The sequence below is a fragment of the Heterodontus francisci genome, chromosome 5, assembly GCF_036365525.1.
Source record: "Heterodontus francisci isolate sHetFra1 chromosome 5, sHetFra1.hap1, whole genome shotgun sequence".
Classification (NCBI taxonomy): domain Eukaryota; kingdom Metazoa; phylum Chordata; class Chondrichthyes; order Heterodontiformes; family Heterodontidae; genus Heterodontus; species Heterodontus francisci.
The window spans coordinates 85,718,015-85,736,840 of NC_090375.1; the positions used below are offsets into that span (position 1 = coordinate 85,718,015).

At 41.4% G+C, this 18,826-nt stretch overlaps 1 protein-coding gene across 2 annotated transcripts in view; it reads left to right on the forward strand.

Moving 5' to 3' along the window:
- Positions 1-18,826, forward strand: part of LOC137369946 (N-acetyltransferase ESCO1-like) — a 77,554-nt gene that overhangs the window by 46,783 nt on the left and 11,945 nt on the right. Inside the window, exons 5-9 of one of the 2 annotated variants that reach the window (XM_068031719.1) lie at positions 581-704; positions 2,592-2,723; positions 4,171-4,260; positions 5,681-5,824; positions 6,170-6,354. In XM_068031719.1, coding sequence (XP_067887820.1) covers positions 581-704; positions 2,592-2,723; positions 4,171-4,260; positions 5,681-5,824; positions 6,170-6,354 — 675 coding nt within the window. The remainder of the gene's footprint in view (positions 1-580; positions 705-2,591; positions 2,724-4,170; positions 4,261-5,680; positions 5,825-6,169; positions 6,355-18,826) is intronic. The other variant, XM_068031720.1, reaches the window with a different exon arrangement.

The window sequence follows — 18,826 nt, forward strand, 5'->3', positions numbered from 1 at the left end:
AAAATCTGCAATAAAAATTTGCCGTCTCCCTGTCATATACAGTCTAGATTATACAGTGCCAATTCATTATCTGGAAGGACACATGTAATGGATTTGTTGGAAATCGAATGTGATAAGCAAGTTTTATAAAAGAAAACAGGGGACCTCTTCTGTTTTCCTCCCTCAATGTGTCTGATTTATTAATCAAGCTGCGCATCGTTGCTTCTGTCAGACCTCAATTCTTCCGGGTCTCCTCCTTACCAATGTCAGTTTCCAGGGGGTTCATAGTTGTTCCTTGTCATCGCACACTGTTGAGAGGAAGCAGGGCCATCTGACCACCCATAGCTTGATCTGAAAACACTATTAAATGTAGTGGGATTGTGGCCATAATTAGGCATTGCTGCTGCTTCTATTTATAATTAGAGACTTTGCCAACAGCTGGGGAATGGAATGGAGGCACACTTAAATGTAAATACTGTATTCCTAGTGGTTTTAGGCACCTCCCCTGTGTAAATATAAATTGTAGAGCTGATTAAGAGTACCATTTAAGAAATTTGTTCTTATTTTTTAACAAACAATGTCAACTTTTATTCTTTCAAAGTGTATCTTTGTCTAATCAGCCAACCATAGTGAAGAACATTGCAGTTCCCCCTGAACTTTCTGTACAGAAAGAAACCAAGCTAATTACCATTGCAGACGGAGATGGGCTTCAACAACCAACCATTGTAAGTGTAGACCCAAATCAAATACAAGAAATCATTGCATTTTATAAACTCTATTTTTGAGTACGTCTGTTATTAAACTTGTTAACTGTTTACATCAGGGTTGTCCAACATCGGCCCATGGGCCAGAGTCCGGCCTGCCAAAGTTTTCCATCAGGCTCATGGTTGAAAATTGTACGCGGCTGTTTCTCCTCCTTGCTACCAGTGGTTGGCAGCGTGTCCGTACATGGACACCAGTGTCCATGGTAAAAAAATGAATAAATTTCTGGTCCGTGACTGGTAATTCCAGGGATGAGAAATTTCCCATTGGCTTCTTTCTGACCAGACTGGCTTTAACAAAAAATTGCAAATGTCCGTTTCACAGCTGAGTTGGAACATCTGAGCTCAGATCTTTATCTAATGCTCGTTAACACTTTCCATATTCACAGCTGACTGGTGCAGGGAGCAGGAACAGCGGTTTCCAAACTTTAGACAGATTTGGGATTTTCCAGCGGGTTCCAGTTTTTTTTTTAAGAGCCCGCCAGAAAACCAGGTAGCTGTCCAAAGTTCAGAAATTGCTGGTGCCCGCTGTCAGCAATGGTCAGAGACGAAGGGGATGGGGGTGCAGAGAGAGAGAGACATGCAGGGGGTGGGGTGAGGGGGGGGGTATGACTCATGGAGAGGGGAGGGAACAGTACACGGCGCGGGGGGATAACAGGTGGCATGGGGGTGGGGGGAGAGAAGAGGGAGAGAGCGTGATCAAGATCACTCCTGATAGATGGACATCTATGCAGAATACTCCACATTGCCACAGGTATACGGGCAGACATTGACTACTTGTGCAAGCAAAAGAAAGTCAGGTATCTCACTAAATCATTGTCCAACGTAGTGACAAGAAAGTAAATCATTAGTCTTCTCATTTAAAGCTTCTTCACAAAAATGTACATGTTGTTTTGATAGCATGATAAATTTTTTATGACTTTATCTTTCCAAAATTGTCTCACCAGCCCCCCATGCCAAGACAAAAATTGAAATGTGCCCCCCGGCCCAAAAACCCATGTGAAAAGGTTGGACACCCCTGGTTCGCATGATATTCCAGCAGCAATATTCATTCGTAAACATGTAAAATGCATTTTCAGTCACTGTCTTATTTCAGGTCTCCACTTACATCTGCGACCATTATGATGTAGGTTACAGGGTGGTGCATTTAGAGTGGTTCCAATTACTTGTCTGTAACTTGGCACTTTAAATTGGACTGCATCAAAAGTGGACATTACTAGTGCTAACTGAATATGTTGGTGCTTAAATTGTGTTTTTAGTTGTGTCCTTGGTTGTGTCCAAATCAGTAGCCAGTCTGGCTTAAAACACTAGCTGCCACAAAATGAAGAGTCATTCTAGGACTTATCAGTAACATATGTCATTGGACTGGCTCCAGATGTAGAGATGACCTTCCTGGGAGAAAAGTAACTGAGTTAAGAGTAAATTGTTTCAGTCAAAATAACTGATATGTTCCAATACTTTATGAAAACGGAGACTGCTTTGCACTGAACTACTCAAATCTAGGTTTCTTTTCTCTAGTGATTGGAAAAAAAATGAGATTATTTTGGAGTAAGATATTTGTGAAATAAATTTTCTAAGAAATAGGCTAGTCTCAATCTTAATGAGACACGTGGAAAAATAAAAACTGGAATATCACTTTGTAACATGTTCCTTTCAGTGAATTAAAAGAAAGACAGACTTGCATTTATGTAGCAGCTTTCACGACCTTGGGTCATCCCAAAGCACTTCACAGCCAATGAGACTTTTAAGTGCCTGTTGTAATGTAGAATTAGTATAGAGAAATTAAATGGAAACATGGATGCAGAATTTTATTGGAGGTATAGTTGAATAAGTGTGTATGTATTTTTACAGGATGCTGGACAGAAAAGGATTGGAGCCATTTCTTGCAGTACATGTGGAATGATGTATGCAGCTTCTATTCCAGAAGATGAAGCTCAGCACTTTCAGTTTCACAAACGTTTTATTAGTGCTGTAAAATACGTGGTAAGCCAGTAGCACATTAGAAAGAATTGTGGTGTGAAGATCTTTGCCTATCTAGTGGTGTTTTGCTGTCTTAACAGTATAAATTTAATCTCTTAAAAATGCACTGGATTGCAGTTACTTTTCAATAGCCATTCAGAAACCTGCCTAGACATAGTGATGATTACTGCTGCTGTAACAGCATAAATTGAGCAAGAAGACTTGTAGTTGATCAGTGTGATTTCTATTCTTTTATTTTTTTTATATATAATATATATATATATATATGTGTGTGTGTGTATATATAAAATTAGTATATATAAAAAAACTGAATTTTTTTAAAATTTAAAATGAGCATGTAAAAGTTTTTTCTCCCATTAGTACTGGTCTATCTTTTGCCCTCCCCACCACCATTACTTTCTTTTATTCATTATTTAGGGTCTTAGGTTTATGTATTCACTTCAGCAGAGAGGGTGACTGTGCAATCTCAAAGCACCATCGGTACTGCTCCTGAGCTAGCTGCTAGATTGCATGTCAGAGCAACTTGCTGAATACCTGTCTGATTTTCTTTTCTCTCCTTTTCCCTTGAGCAACATCATTTCAGCATGGCAAGGATGTGAATTGAGGGAGAGAGCAGATTTCAGCCACGTTCCCAAATTTTGCCACTTTGCAGTGCCTTACAGTGCATTGTTGCCTTTGTTCTGCTCTTGAATCCTTTCATATTTAAAGAACACCACAGTGGCGCAGTGGTTAGCACCGCAGCCTCACAGCTCCAGGGACCCGGGTTCGATTCCGGGTACTGCCTGTGTGGAGTTTGCAAGTTCTCCGTGTCTGCGTGGGTTTTCTCCGGGTGCTCCGGTTTCCTGCCAAAAGACTTGCAGGTTGATAGGTAAATTGGCCATTATAAATTGTCACTAGTATAGGTAGGTGGTAGGGAAATATAGGGACAGGTGGGGATGTTTGGCAGGAATATGGGATTAGTGTAGGATTGGTATAAATGGGTGGTTGATGTTCGGCACAGACTCGGTGGGCCGAAGGGCCTGTTTCAGTGCTGTATCTCTAATCTAATCTAAAAAAAAAAGTGGAGACAGGGACCGCACGGAATCTGAAAGACTTGTTTTCTACTATGGGAAGACAAATGCCTGTTTCATAAGTAACAAAAATATATTGGAGATGATCATTGTATCTCTTGGATGGAAGACCCTCCTCATTTTGAAGCATGTTGTAGTACTGCCCTTGTGGTTTGGCATTTTATTTTCCAGTCCCTATATTGACCCTGATGCTGCAACTTGAATGAATAAATCCGTGCCACTAGGGCCTCCACCTTTTGTGTGCTGTCATTGTTTAATACTGGCATATCAACTGGTTGTACTGCTCGATATTTCACATTTTGTGCAAATACTCTTTTTTTCATGTGTGCACTAAGAGGCCATTTTTAAATGTACCTTTGTAACCTCTGATTTTCAACCAGGGCTGGAAAAAGGAGAGAATTTTAGGTGAATATCCTGATGGTAAAATAATAATGGTACTTCCCGATGATCCAAAATATGCCCTGAAAAAGGTAACTTTCTTCCTCCTTTATTGCATTTAGCTCAATTCTGTTTTGTTTATATACTTGGGCAAGTGTTGCAAGGGAAAACATTCTACAGTACTGGTTCTTAAATTCAGCAATTTCAAATAACTCATTAAACATGATTTATTCCATCTTAACATTGTAGTTAAACTGCTGTTAAAATATTCACCTCTGAGAAGCACAAGTCCTGTAAACTGTACAAAGTTGGATTCGGTAACTTTGAGTAATATGCTGTGAGAATTCTTGGTTGTAGTAAGTTGATCCTGTATTTAAACTTGAAAGTAAAGAAAGAAAAACTTGCATAATAAGTAAAAGCAAAATACTGTAGATGCTGGAAATCTGAAATAAAAATAGAAATTGCTGGAAATACACAGCAGGTCAGGCAGCATCTGTGGAGAGAGAAGCAGAGTTAACGTTTCAGGTCTGAGACCTTACGTCAGAACTGGCAACGGTTAGAAAATAATTAGGTTTTAAGCAAGTGAAGGGGGTGGTGTTGGTGGGGAAGAGAACAAAATGGAAGATGTGTGATAGGGCAGAGGTCAGGAGAGATTAAATAACAAAGTTGTCCTGGGTCAAAGGCAAAGTGTGTGTTGATGCTTGTGGTGAAGCAGCGATTTACTTGTACTTCCTTCAATTTAGTTTACTGTATTCGTTGCGCACAATGTGATCACCTCTATATTGGGGAGACCAAACGCAGGTTGGGTGACCGCTTTGTGGAATACCTCTGCTCAGTTCGAAAGCATGACCCCGAGCTTCTGGTCGCTTGCCATTTCAACCCCCTGCACTCATGCCAACATTTCTGTCTTTGGCCTGCTCCAGTGTTCCAGTGAACATCTACGCAAGCTCGAGGAGCAGCACCTGATCTTTCGATTAAGCACTCTACAGCCTTGTGGACTGAATATTGAGTTCAATAACTTCAGAGCATGACTGGTCTTTTTTTTTAAATATATTTTTATATATTTTTTTTAAACTATGCCTGTTTTTCATGTATACAGAGCTGCTCATTATTCTGCTATTCACACTGTCTCTGGGCTAATGCTTTGTCTTTCACCACCAGCATTAACACACTCTTTGCCTGAGGTACTCAGCAGGTGAATCCAAATTTGAAACCATGTTTTGATGAAAAACCCTATTTGAAACCAACCTGCCTTTCGTGATGAACTGCTGATTTAACCTTCTGTGTATTCCCAGCATTTTTTGTTTTATTTTCTGGTTTCTTGCTTTCAAGTTTTTTTTTCTTTTTCTGGATCTTGAAGACTTTAGCATTTTAAAATGCATGTAAGCAATTTTTTGAGTATCAAAAGCAGTTCAATGTGAGTGAACTTGCTTATATTGTAAGTACATGCGCATTATTAAAGACTAAATTCCGTAACAGATTTATATATTAAGACCGGTGTATTTACCACAGGTCGAAGAGATTCGAGAAGTAGTTGATAATGACCTTGGGTTTCAGCAGGCAGAACTGAAGTGTCCTTCCAGGACAAAGACGCTTCTTTTCATCTCTAATGACCGAAAAGTAGTTGGCTGTTTAATTGCAGAACACATACAGCAGGTTTGTATTTTTTTAAACTTGTTTTGTCTAAAATTCTTAGAAACTTGTAGAATTCAGTTTGTATCTTGAATGTAGTGTCTGTGTATAAAAACACACACATATTACATAGTGATGTTCCAAGTTGTACACAGCCACATAGGAAGCAATAGCAGCGTAAGTCATGTTAATGTAGTTGTTTTGTTTATTTCGTGCATGTCTTTTTTTTATTTTCCTCCTTTTCCCAACCCTCTAATTAGCACCTTGTATAGTAACTTAAACTAGCACTGTAGTTATTGATCCTCCAGATAGAAAATAGTTCTGCTTAATTCAGTGGAAATTAAATCTTTTTGCTGTTTAACTGTACAGGGATTCAGGGTTATAGCTGATAAATCCACTCAGCAATCATCAAATGATGCAATTATGCTTGAACGCCAGCGTGCATGGTGTTGTTCGACCAATCCAGAGCCTGCAATCTGTGGAATAAGTAGGGTATGGGTCTTCAGTATGATACGGCGGAAGGCAATTGCTACAAGAATGACTGACTGTCTTAGGTAAAGAACAAGTTTTGCATGTGTATATGTATATTGTGTATGTTTTTATAATTTCTAATTATAGTTTATCTATATTTTATATAATATATAAATATCTAGTGTTTCTGTAGCTTAACTAAAACTGGTAAATTATTTGCAGTGCTTATTCATTCAGCTGATCAATCTAGCATTCAAATCACTAGCATAATCTCCCTTTGAGTTTGTGCTCTGTAAACTAATTAAGCATATGTACCTCTGACTTTAAAGTATTGCATATTTATAAATATTGGTACCACAGTTTTCTAGAAAGCGAGGTGTAAATTTTTTGCAATACTGTAATTGTTATAGGAGATATAACATTGCTCCTTGTATATAATAATCCAATTTTTAAATTGTTTAAGCAATAGTATATGACCAACAACAAAAATTAAACTCAAAGCGTGGATGCCAGTGTCACTTTTTACCTTGTTTGTTTCCAGAGTTTTTACGGACTAGTCTTTGTGGCACTGGCACTAAAACACTAAACACCATTGTGGGTTCCCAATTGAAAGGGAACTTGAGCTTAATGCTGCATGACTGATTGCAGCAACCATATTCATATTGAGTCAGAGTTCTTCAGGAAGCCACTTACAGCTAACCCAATTAATACAATAGTCACCATAACATTTTCAATATACTTCCAGGGTTTAGTTCATCTAGTGGTGATCAGTATTTCAAATAAAGGCAAGTGTGCTGTGCAATTGCAACTATAATCTATGCTCTCGTCTCTTGCCCCAGAAGGAGCGTGGCTGAACTGTACACTTCTGCCATGTAATTGTATTTGAGTAGTTGGATTAGCCCTAGATTTCAAGGAACGTGTCTGAAACAAATGAGTAAAGGTCCAGGTGATACCACAGTTATGAGATATGTAAACAAGGAAGGATGAGCATGATCCTGCCATAGCACCATAGAAATCTGGAGCTAGTTTCAAAACTTCAATTGTATTTTTTGTCAACTGCATATCTGATGTGTGGATTGTTAAACTCCAGAAAGCTTGTTATGGAAGAAAATATAGGCCCAGTTTCCTCAATCTCTCCTCATAAGACAATTCCGTCATCACTGGGATTAGTCTGATGATCTTCCATTGCCGAGAAATTAAACAATTATTTTGTACCTGTCTTCAGGGAGAAAGATACAGAAAATCTCCCAGAAATACTAGGGAACCAAGGGACTTACGAAAATGAGGAACTGAAAGAAATTAGTAACGAGGTAGTACTCGAAAAATTAACTGGATTGAAGGTTGATAACTCCCCTGGACCAGATGAGCTACATCCCAGAGTGTGTGAAGGCAGTGGCTATGGCTATGGAGATAGTGGGTGCATTGGTGATTATCTTTCAAAATTTTATGGATTCTCTAAAGGTTCCTGCAGATTGGAAAGTAGCAAATGTAACCCCGTGATTTAAGAAAGGAGGGAGAGAGAAAACGGGGATCTACAGACCTGTTAGTTTGATGTCAGCAGTAGGGAAAATATTAGATCGGATGTGATAACTGGACACTTTAAAAAAAAAAAATAACAATATGATTGGGCAGAGTCAACATGGACTTATGAAAGTATATGCTTCTTTAGATGAGACCAAAACTACACAATACTCCAGGTGCAGTCTCACCAAGGCACTACACAATTGCAGCAAGACTCCTTTACTCAGAACCCCTTGCGATGAAGACCATCATACCATTTGCCTTCCTAACTGCTTGCTACACCTGCATGCTAGCTTTTAGTGACTCATGAACAAGGACACCCAGGTCCCTTTGGACGCCAACATTTCTCAACCTCTCATCATTTAAGAAATGGTCTTTCTGTTTTTTCTACCGAAGTAGATCACATCACACTTTTTCACATTATATTCATCTGCCACGTTCTTGCCCATTCACTTAGCCTGTCCAAATCCCCTTGAAGTTTCCTTGCATCCTGCTCCCAACTTAGATTCCCACCTAGTTTTGTGCCATCAAATTTGGAAATAGTACATTTGGTCCCTACATCCATTTATGTAGGTTGTGAACAGCTGTTATCACAGTACTGATCCTTGTGGTACCCCACTAGTAACAGCCTGCTATCCTGAGAATGACCCATTTTATTCCTGTTCGGTTTTCTGTCTGTTAACCAATTCTCGATCCATACCAGTATATTGGCCCCAATCCCATGTGCTCTAATTTTGTTTACTAACCTCCTGTGTGGGACCTCATCAAAAGCCTTCTGAAAATTCCAATACACCACATCCACTGGTTCTCCTTTATCAATGCTACAAGTAACATGCTCAAAAAATCTCCTAACAGGTTTGTCAAACATCATTTCCCTTTCATAAATCCATGTTGACTCTGCCCAATCATATTGTTATTTTCTAAGTGTCTAGTTATCACGCCCGATATAGTAGATTCTAATATTTTCTCTGCTGCTGATGTCAAACTAACAGGTCTGTAGATCCCTGTTTTCTCTCTCCCTCCTTTCTTAAATCACGGGGTTACATTTGCTACTTTCCAGTCTGCAGGAACCTTTGGAGAATCCATAAAATTTTGAAAGATAATCACCAATGCATCCACAATCTCCATAGCCACTGCCTTCAACACTCTGGGATGTAGCTCATCTGGTCCAGGGGATTTATCAACCTTCAATCCAGTTAATTTTTCAAGTACTGCCTCTTATTAATACTAATTTCTTTCAGTTCCTTATTTTCACAAGTCCCTTGGTTCCCTAGTATTTCTGGGAGATTTTCTGTATCTTTCTCCGTGAAGACAGACACAAAATAATTGTTTAGTTTCTCTGCCATTTCCTCATTCTCCACCCCAGACTCTCCTGTCTCCACCTGTAATGGACCCACATTTGTCCTCACTAATCTTTTTCTTTTCACATACCTAAGGAAGCTTTTATAGTCCGCCCTTGATGTTTCTTGCTAGCTTGCATTCATATTCTCTTCCCTTTCTTTATCAGTTTCTAGATCATCCTTTGCTGGATTCTAAATTGTCATGTTTCCTTCATTACAACAGTGACTGCACTTCAAAAGTATTTCATTGGCTGTAAAGTACTTTGGGACTCCAGTGGCCATGAAAGACGCTATATAAATACAAGTCTTTCTTGCTTCCATGCTTGCTTGTGTACATGCAATCTTACAGATTCACTTATGTACAGACTTAGTTACGCACTTGCGTACTTTATTGGAAATTGCTAATCATTTTAAGAAAGATTAGAAAATCCAAAATGAGATCACTCCTTCTCAGTGATCCTGAAGAGTTGTGTTGGCATCCATCTGAAGGACCTCAATTGCAATAGATAGCACTTGTATCTTCCGGTCAATATTTTTGAAATTCCCTCTAGAGCTGTGCAAAGCCATAATATGACATTTGGGAATATCTACCAACATATCCTAGTGAATCAATGCCATTGTTTGAATTGGCGAGTAGGCAGCTTCATATCCCGAACAAGCCTGCTTATAACATAATGTCTGTGGAAAGAACCATTGCAATTATTTTCTGAATGCTTGGAACAGACTTCAAAAAAGTCATTGGAAGAACACAAAAATATACATGATGGTGGGCAAAATTGGCTTGGGTCTCTTGAGAAAATTGGATTTACCAAGCTTCCCATCATTCCTACTAAAATCTCAGACTTTAAACATTTCAAACAAAATCCAGTTTTTGCCCATATGCTAGTGGGAAATGCATGAAGCACTAATTTGAAACTGACCCCACCTGAGGGATTGACAGGTGGAGACGAGCAGAGCGCTGTAATCTTGTGGTGCAATCCACACTTAAAGAGGTACTTTATCTAGGGAATTTATTTTCATTCACTTTGAAGTCTTGCATGGCATGAAAATATTTCCATGTCATACCTATCTGACTTGCTCAGAGGTTGCAGTGGAATGTACACATTTGGCCAAAAAAATAACTTGGTGAGGCTGCTTCAGTTAGGCAACAAGTGCACCAGCAGGGACAGCCTGTAGAAAAAGCTGTTTGCAGTTTCCAACCACTATTGAAGGATAGAACAGGAGATGCACAGTCATTTGGTCAAAAGGCCAATGTGAGCAATATGATGCCAGCCAGGCTACGCCCACAGCCTTTGCTCATGTGAATGAGTCCCTGGCAAGAAAATACATGCACATAGTTAACACAAGTGAGCTGAGAAACCTTTGTGAAGGGCTTAATGATGGACTAATTAAGTGTTTTATCAGATCACCTCTTGGATTCTTTCTTGGTAACAGTGCAGAGTGTCAATATTGGATATTTCTAGCTTTAGAGAATATAATATTTATTGTAGCAAAGGTACTTGCAGTTGTTTACTGTTGATTATTGTAGACTAATTTGCTCCTAAAACTACAAAATAACCATTTTTACTGGGGTCATCAGTGTTTGGCTTAGCCCATTGATCTGTTCCGTTCAGTTAAAATACAATCGTTTGGCAGCTGTATTTGGGCAAATGCTGTTTTTGAATCCTGCAAGTTGCTACCCATGAATCTATTGCATCCACCTGAGAGGCCAGATGGGACCTTGATTTAATGTCTCATCTGAAAAATGGAACCTCCGGCAATGCAGCATTCCCTCAGTAATGGACTGGAGTGTCAACCTAGATTATGTGCTCCAGTCTCTGGAGTGGGACCTGAACCCACGACCTTCACACAAGTATGCTACTGGTGAAACACTGGTAAGAACTGCTGAAAAATGAAAATCTTTAAAGTAGGAGAGAGCCCCAAGGTGCTCCACAGAAGCTTAATAAGACAAAAGTTGACACCGAACCAAAAAAGGAGATTTTGGACATGATTTTAGAGTAGCTCTGCCGAGTGGAATGTACAGCCTGTGGCATGTGGGAAGTCGTGGCACGCCTAGACAGACGCATCTGCAGGAGGTGTCACCGGCTGCAGAAGCTTGAGCTCCGGGTTTCGGAACTCGAGTGGTGGCTGGAGTCACTGTTGTGCAACTGCGAGGCAGAGAACTACATGGATAGCACGTTTAGGAAGGGGGTTACACCACAGGTTAGGAGCATGTGGGCAGATAGGGACTGGGTGACCGCCAGGCAGTCTAAGAGAACCAGGCAGGTAGTGCAGGAGTCCCCTGAGATGATCTCACTCGCTAATCGGTTTTCCATTTTGGATACTGGTGAGGGTGCTGGTTCCTTAGAGGAGTGCAGTCAGAGCCAAGTTTGTGGCACCACAGGTGGCTCAGCTGCACAGGAGGGGAGAAGAGTTGAAAAGGAATAGTGTTAGGGGGTTCGTTAGTGGAACAGATGGGCGTTCCCTGCGGCTGTAAATGTGATTCCAAGATGGTGTGTTGCCTCTCTGGTGCCAGGGTCGAGGATGTCACTGAGTGGCTGCAGGACATTGTTCTGGGGAAGGGTGAACAGCCAGAGGTCATGGTCCACATTATTACCAATGACATAGGTAAGAAGGGGGATGCAGTTCTGAAAGCAGATTTTAGGGAGCCAGGAAGGAGATTAAAAAGAAGGACCTCAAAAGCAGTAATTTCAGGATTACTCCCAGTCCCATTTGCAAGTGAGCATAGGAAAAGGAGAATTGAGCGATTAAATATGTGACTGGAGAACTGGTGAAGGAGGAGGGAGGGCATCAGATTTCTGAGACATTGGGACCGCTTCTGGGGCAGGTGGGACCTGTACAAGATGGACGGGTTGCAGCTTAGCAGGACTGGGACGAATGGAGATTTGCAAGTACTGTTGGGGAGGGTTTAAACTAAATTGTCAGGGGAATGGGAACCTGAGAGGGAGCGCTGACTGGAGGGAAGCAAAACTGGTAACTTGTCAGGGCTGTGGGAATCAGGCGCAAGTATCAGAGAGGAATACCAAGATGCACAGAATACTGGGGGAGATAGATAGCACTAGAATAGGGAATAGTAAGTTATTAGGTGGAGTCAGAGTAAGGGAGAAAGTCATAAAGTCTGAATCAGGGTTAATGTGCATTTATGTGAATGCATAGTGTGGTTAGTAAGACTGGTGAGGTACAAGCACAGATTGTCATGTGGAAATATGATGTGGCTATAACAGAGACCTGGTTTAAAGAAGGACAGGACTGGGTGTTGAATATTCCTGGATACAGGTGTTCAGGAAAGATAGGAAAGGGGGGAGAAAAGGCAGAGGGGTGGCGGTGTTGATTAAGGAGAGCATTGCAGTATTGGAAAAAAAGGATGTCTCAGAGGGGTCGAGGACGGAATCAATTTGGCTAGAGCTAAGGAACAAAAAAGGTATGGTTACGTTGCTGGGTGTTGTCTGTAGGCCACCAGCTAGTGGGAAGGACGTGGAGGGACAAATTTGCAAGGAAATTACAAAAAGGTGCAAAAATTCTAGGGTAGTTATAATGGGGGACTTTAATCATCCAAACATAGACTGGGATAGTAGTAGTATAAAGGGCAGTGAGGGGCAAGAGTTCCGAGAGTGTGTTCAGGAAAATTTTCTACAACAGTATGTTGCTAGTCCAACGAGAAAGGAGGCACTGCTAGACCTGGTTCTTGGGAATGAGGTGGGCCAAGTAGATCAAGTATCAGTAGGAGAGCATTTAGGGGATAGCGATCATTGTATCATTAGGTTTAGGCTGACCATGGAAAAGGACAAAGGGCAATCCAGGGTAAGAATAATTAACTGGGGGAAGGCCAACTTCAGTGAGGTAAGAATGAAGCTGGGGCGAATAAATTGGAGTCTATAACTCTATGACTAAAAGCTGGCAGGAAAACCATTCGATGAACAATGGGCTACCTTCAAAGAAGAGAGAGTGCGGGCACAGTTCAGGTATGTTCCCTCGAAGGGGAAAAGTAGGGTAAACAAATCCAGAGCCCCCCAGATGACACATGAGTTAGAGATTAAGATAAAGAAGAAAAAGTGTGCTTATCACAGATGCCAGGAAAATACTATTGAGAACCAGGCTGAATATAGAAGGTCCAGAGGGGAAGAGACTGGCAGCTAGCATTAAAGGAAATCCCAAAGTTTTCTACAGGCATATAAATAGTAAAAGGTGGAAAAAGGAGAAGTTGGGCCGATTTAGGGACCAGAATGGGGATTTACAAATGGAGGCAGAGGGCATAGCTGAGATATTAATTGAATACTTTGCATCTGTCTTTACCAAGGAAGAAGATGCAACCCAAGCAATGTTGAAAGAGGAGGTAAGTCAGACACTAAAGGGGTTTAAAATTGATAAAGAGGAAGTATTAGATAAGCTGTCTGTACTTAAAGTGGATAAAGCACCAGGGCCAGATGAGATGCATCCAAGAGTACTGAGGGAAGTAAGGGTAGAAATTGCAGAGGCACTGGCCATAATTTTTCAGTCTTCTTTGGACTCTGGGGTCGTGCCAGAGGACTGGAGAATTGCAAACGTTACACCCTTGTTCAAAAAAAGGGTGTAACGATAAGCCCAGCAACTGCAGGCCAGTCAGTTTAACTTCAGTGGTGGGAAAACCTCTGGAAAAAATAATTCGGGACAAAATGGACAAATGCGAATTAATTAAGGAAAGCCAGCATGGATTTCTTAAGGGAAGATCATGTTTATTTAACTTGCTGGAGTTTTTTGAGGAGGCAGCAGAGAGGGTTGATGAGGGAAATGCTGTTGATGTGGTGCACATGGACTTCCAAAAGGCGTTTGATACAATGCCACACAACAGACATGTGAGCAAACTTGTAGCTCATGGGAATAAAAGGGATGGTAGCAACATGGATACGAAATTGGCTGAGTGACAGGAAACAAATAGTGGTTAATAGATGTTTTTCGGGCTGGAGAAAGGTTTGTAGTGGAGTTCTCCAGGTATCAGTGTTGGGACCCTTGCTTTTCCTGATGTATAATAATGACCTAGACCTTGGTGTACAGGGCATAATTTCAAAGTTTGCAGATGATATGAAACTTGGAAGCATTGTGAACTGTGAGGAAGATAGTGTGGAACTTCAAAAGGACATAGACAAGTTGGTGGAGTGGGCAGTCAGGTGGCAGATGAAGTTCAATGCAGAGAAATGTGAAGTGATTCATTTTGGTAGGAAGAACATGGAGAGACAATATAAAATAAAGGGTACAATTCTGAAGGGGGTGCAGGAGCAGAGGGACATGGATGTATATGTGCATAGGTCATTGAAGGTGGCAGGGCAGGTTGAAAGAGTGGTTAATAAAGCATACAGTATCCTGGGCTTTATTAATGGGGCATAGAATACAAGAGCAAAGAAGTTATGTTGAACTTGTCTAAGACACTAGTTCGGCCTCAGTTGGAGTATTGCGTCACACTTTAGGAAAGATGTGAGGGCATTGGAGAGAGCACAGAAGAGATTCATGAGAATGGTTCCAGGGATGAAGAATTTCAGTTATGAAGATAGATTGGAGAAGTTAGGACTCTTTTCCTTGGAGAAGAGAAGGCTGAGGGGACATTTGATAGAGGTATTGAAAATCATGAGGGGTCTGAACGGAGTAGATAGAGAGAAACTGTTCCCACTTGTGAAAGGATCAAGAACAAGAGGACACCGATTTTAAGTAGTTGGTAAGAGAAGCAAAAGTGACATGAGGAAAAACTTTTTCATGCAGCATGTGGTTAAGGTCTGGAATGCACTTCCTGAGAACGTGGTGGAGGCAGGTTCAATTGAAACATTCGAAAGGGAATTACAGTTATATGAACAGTAAGAATGTGCAGGGTTATGGGGAGAAGGCGGGGGAATGGAACTGAGGGAATTGCTCTTTCAGAGATCCAGTGTGGACATGATGAACCAAATGGCCGCCTCCTGCACTGTAATGATTCTGTGATACTGTGACTGAAAGCTTGGTCAAATAAGTAGGTTTTAAAGACTGTCTTAAAGAAGGAGACAGACATGGAAAGTTTTAGGAAATTCCAGACCTTGGGCGCTAAATGATTGAAGGCTCGATCGCCAGTGGTGAAGCAAAAGAAGTGGGGGATGTGTGAAGAAGCCAGATTTGGAGGGACACTGTTCTTGGGAAGGTTATAAAGCAACTAAATAGGAAATGGGGAAAGATGAGGCCATGGAAAGATTTGAACACTAAGATGAGAATTTTGTATTTGTGGCATTGGCAGACGTGGGAGTCAGTGTAGGTCAGCGAGCCACAGGGGTGATGAGTGAGCAGGACTTGGTGCAGTTTAAGGTACGAGCAGCAGAGTTTTGGATGAGCTCCAGTTTAGGGAGGGTAAGTAAGGGGAGTCAAGCCAGGAAAGCATTGGAATAGTTGAGTCCGGAGGTAACAAAAACATGGAGGGTTTCAGCAGCCGACGGGATGAGACAGGTAGAGACTGATGATATGGAGGTGAAAGTAGATGGTCTTTCTGATGGAGTTGGAAGCTCAGCTCTGGTTCAGATAGGTCGCTGAGCCTGCGAACAGTCTGCTTCAGCCAGATATAGCAGCTGTGGAGGGAATGGAGTTTGTGGCTTTTGTCTTCCCAATGTTTGGTTGAAGGAAATTACAGCTTATACAGGACTGGATGTTAGACAAGCAGATGGCCAACACAGAGGCAGTGGAGGGGTTTGATAGAGCTTGGTGTTGTAATTTAGTCATGTTCCAAATGTATGATGACATCAAGTACAGTATTTCTCTGGTGCTGGAATGTAGCCTGGTTATTGCACAGCGTAATTTGGTAGTACTTTGAGCAACCCTTGTCTAGAGTAAAATGCGATCACGAATCTGTTGTCAGGTTGTAAAGACAATTGCCGATATCCAAAAAGTAGATCCATTGTGCTAATATATTTGGCTTTTAGCGAAGTCTCAAGAATAATCAGCTGAAAGGGTTGGGGTATTTGTCTTTAATGTATTTCTCATTCACTCTTCTATCGTTGAAGAGTCTAGTCTGTCCAGATAGTTTTAAGATTATGACTGAGTAGGTGTCAATGGGCTCACAGCTAACTCATTAATATTGTCTACTAGTAACTTACTGACTTATTGGACAAACATTGCTTTCTTCAGTAACTTTTGATGTGAGGTTTATGTTGTTGGAGCAGCTTCAGAACAATTGTCTGGCTACCTAATGTGGCAACTTGAGCAAACATAGTCAAGGGATTCTGATATGCTAGTTGTGGTTCAGTGGATCTATTTTGTGGGACACCCAGAATCTGTTGTTGAATTTTACTGTGTCATATGGCTTAGTTGTGACCCCGTACTAACTAATAAAATCACAGCCTAGCAGGAAAGATCCTGGCAAATATTTCAGACAATCCTGATTTTTTATTTCCACTGGCATTCAAATTTTTTGTTAAATACCTCATTTGTCTGATGTTTGTAGAATTCAGTGCGGCAAGGGCTGGGTCTACATAAGGTCCAATGATAACCATCGAATATTGGTGAGTTCTGCCTGTATGACTCAACATGTGGCACTTGTTCAGTAGGCCTTTGGAGTTGCCTATCGTAGATGGTCAGCTGTGGATCCCTATTTGTCATGTTGCCTTTTTGGATGCAGTTGACAAATTTTGAATTCTATGGCTGCCGGTTGCAGTTTTGCATTAGTGCTCCATCCTTGGGGATATCCTGCCAGGTCATAACTGACTATAATTAGCTCTTTCTCCAAGGGGAAATAATGTTTCTGAGGAGTTGTATTGCAGTGTGGCCAGGAGCCAAAAGATTTCGGTTACCAGTCCTTTACTGGAGATATTGGCATTTATTGGAATATTCATTCCTCTGTATAGCATTCCATATCTAATATATGCTTTGTTTGTTTGTGATACCAGCTGGTTATGAAATCTACAGATCCCATGGTATTTCACAGTAATCCTTGGAACTAGCAATTTGTTAAATCTGTAGGGAGTGATGATCAGAAGCTGAATTGTGCTACCATGCAGCATGTGGGTAGTCTTAAGTCATTATATGCTAGGTAGGATTTCTGATTGGAAAAGGTCATTTCTACCAGGATAAGAGTGTTTACTTAAACAATTAAGAGAATTTCTCCCAAAATCTAGTTTCACCATGGCAACGGGCATCAATCAGGTTCCCCTTGTGGATAACAGATTTGGGAAACTTCATGACATCACTTTTTTTTAACCACCCTTTAAGTACCAATATCTGGTTCAGTCAGGTCATTTGAGATTATGCTTCTTGCATAGCAGTCTACACCTGGTAGATTAAGTAATTCAAATTCAGTTAGTGACCAGGGACAACAGGGTGTGATTGCAAGTGAGGCAGGTAGGGGGATCCTGAGTTCAGGAGTGGAGGAGCCTCAGCCTTTGACCTTATCCAACAGGTACGAGATACTTGCTCCCTGTGTGGATGAGGAAAAGGGCTGCGGGGAGGATGAGCCAACTGACCATGGTGCAGAAGGCCATTCAAGAGAGGGGAGCAAAAAGACAAGTGGTAGTTATAAGGGGGATAGATAGTATCCTTTGCAAGCCGGATCGGGAGTCCCTCATGGTGTGTTGCCTGCCCGGTGCCAGGGTGCAGGACATCTCTGACCGGCTTGAAAGGATATTGGAGCGGGAGGGGGAGGATCCAGTTGTTGTGGTCCATGTTGGGACTAACAACATAGGCAAGGCTAGGATGGAGGACCTGTTTGGGGATTATAAAGCACGAGGAACGAAATTAAGGAACAGGTCCTCGAGGGTCATAATCTCCGGATTACTGCCCGAGCCACGTGCAAATTGGCTTAGGGATAAGAATATTAGGGAAGTAAACACGTGGCTAAGGGAGTGGAGTGGGAAAGAGGGGTTCCATTTCATGGGGCATTGGCATCAGTTTTGGAACCGGGGGGATCTGTACCGATGGGACGGTCTCCACCTGAACCGATCTGGAACCAGTGTTCTAGCGAAACGGATAAATAGGGTGGTCTCTAGGAATTTAAACTAGTGACTCGGGGTGGGGGAAGGGAAAGGGAAAACGACAGGGAGTATGATGGTAAATAAAAAGGTAAGCAGCAGGTTAACGTGTGCAGGAGGGTTTAAGTTCCAGGCAGACTATGAAAGAAGCAGAAAGGAAGGATAACTCAGGAGTTATTATTAGAGATGTTGGAAATCATGAGGGTAAGAAAGCTAGCATAAAGGCACTTTACCTGAATGCTCGTCGCATTCGTAACAAGGTTGATGAGTTAACGGCACAAATCATCGCGAATGAATATGATTTGGTAGCTATTACGGAGACATGGTAACAGGTTGGTCACGACTGGGAGTTAAATATTCAGGGGTACCAGACTATTCGGAAGGACAGTCAGGAAGGTAAGGGAGGTGGTGTAGCTCTGATATTCAAGGACGACATCAGGGCGGTGCTGAGAGATGATATAGGTTCTATGGAGAATGAGGTTGAATCCATTTGGGTGGAAATTAGAAACTCTAAGAAGAAAAAGTCATTGATAGGTGTAGTCTATAGGCCACCAAATAATAACATCACATTGGGGCGGGCAATAAACAAAGAAATAACTAATGCCTGTAAAAATGGTACGGCAATTATCATGGGGGATTTTAATCTACATGTAGATTGGTCGAACCAGCTCAGTCAGGGTAGCCTTGAGGAGGAGTTCGTTGAGTGTATCCGTGATAGTTTTCTTGAACAGTATGTAATGGAACCG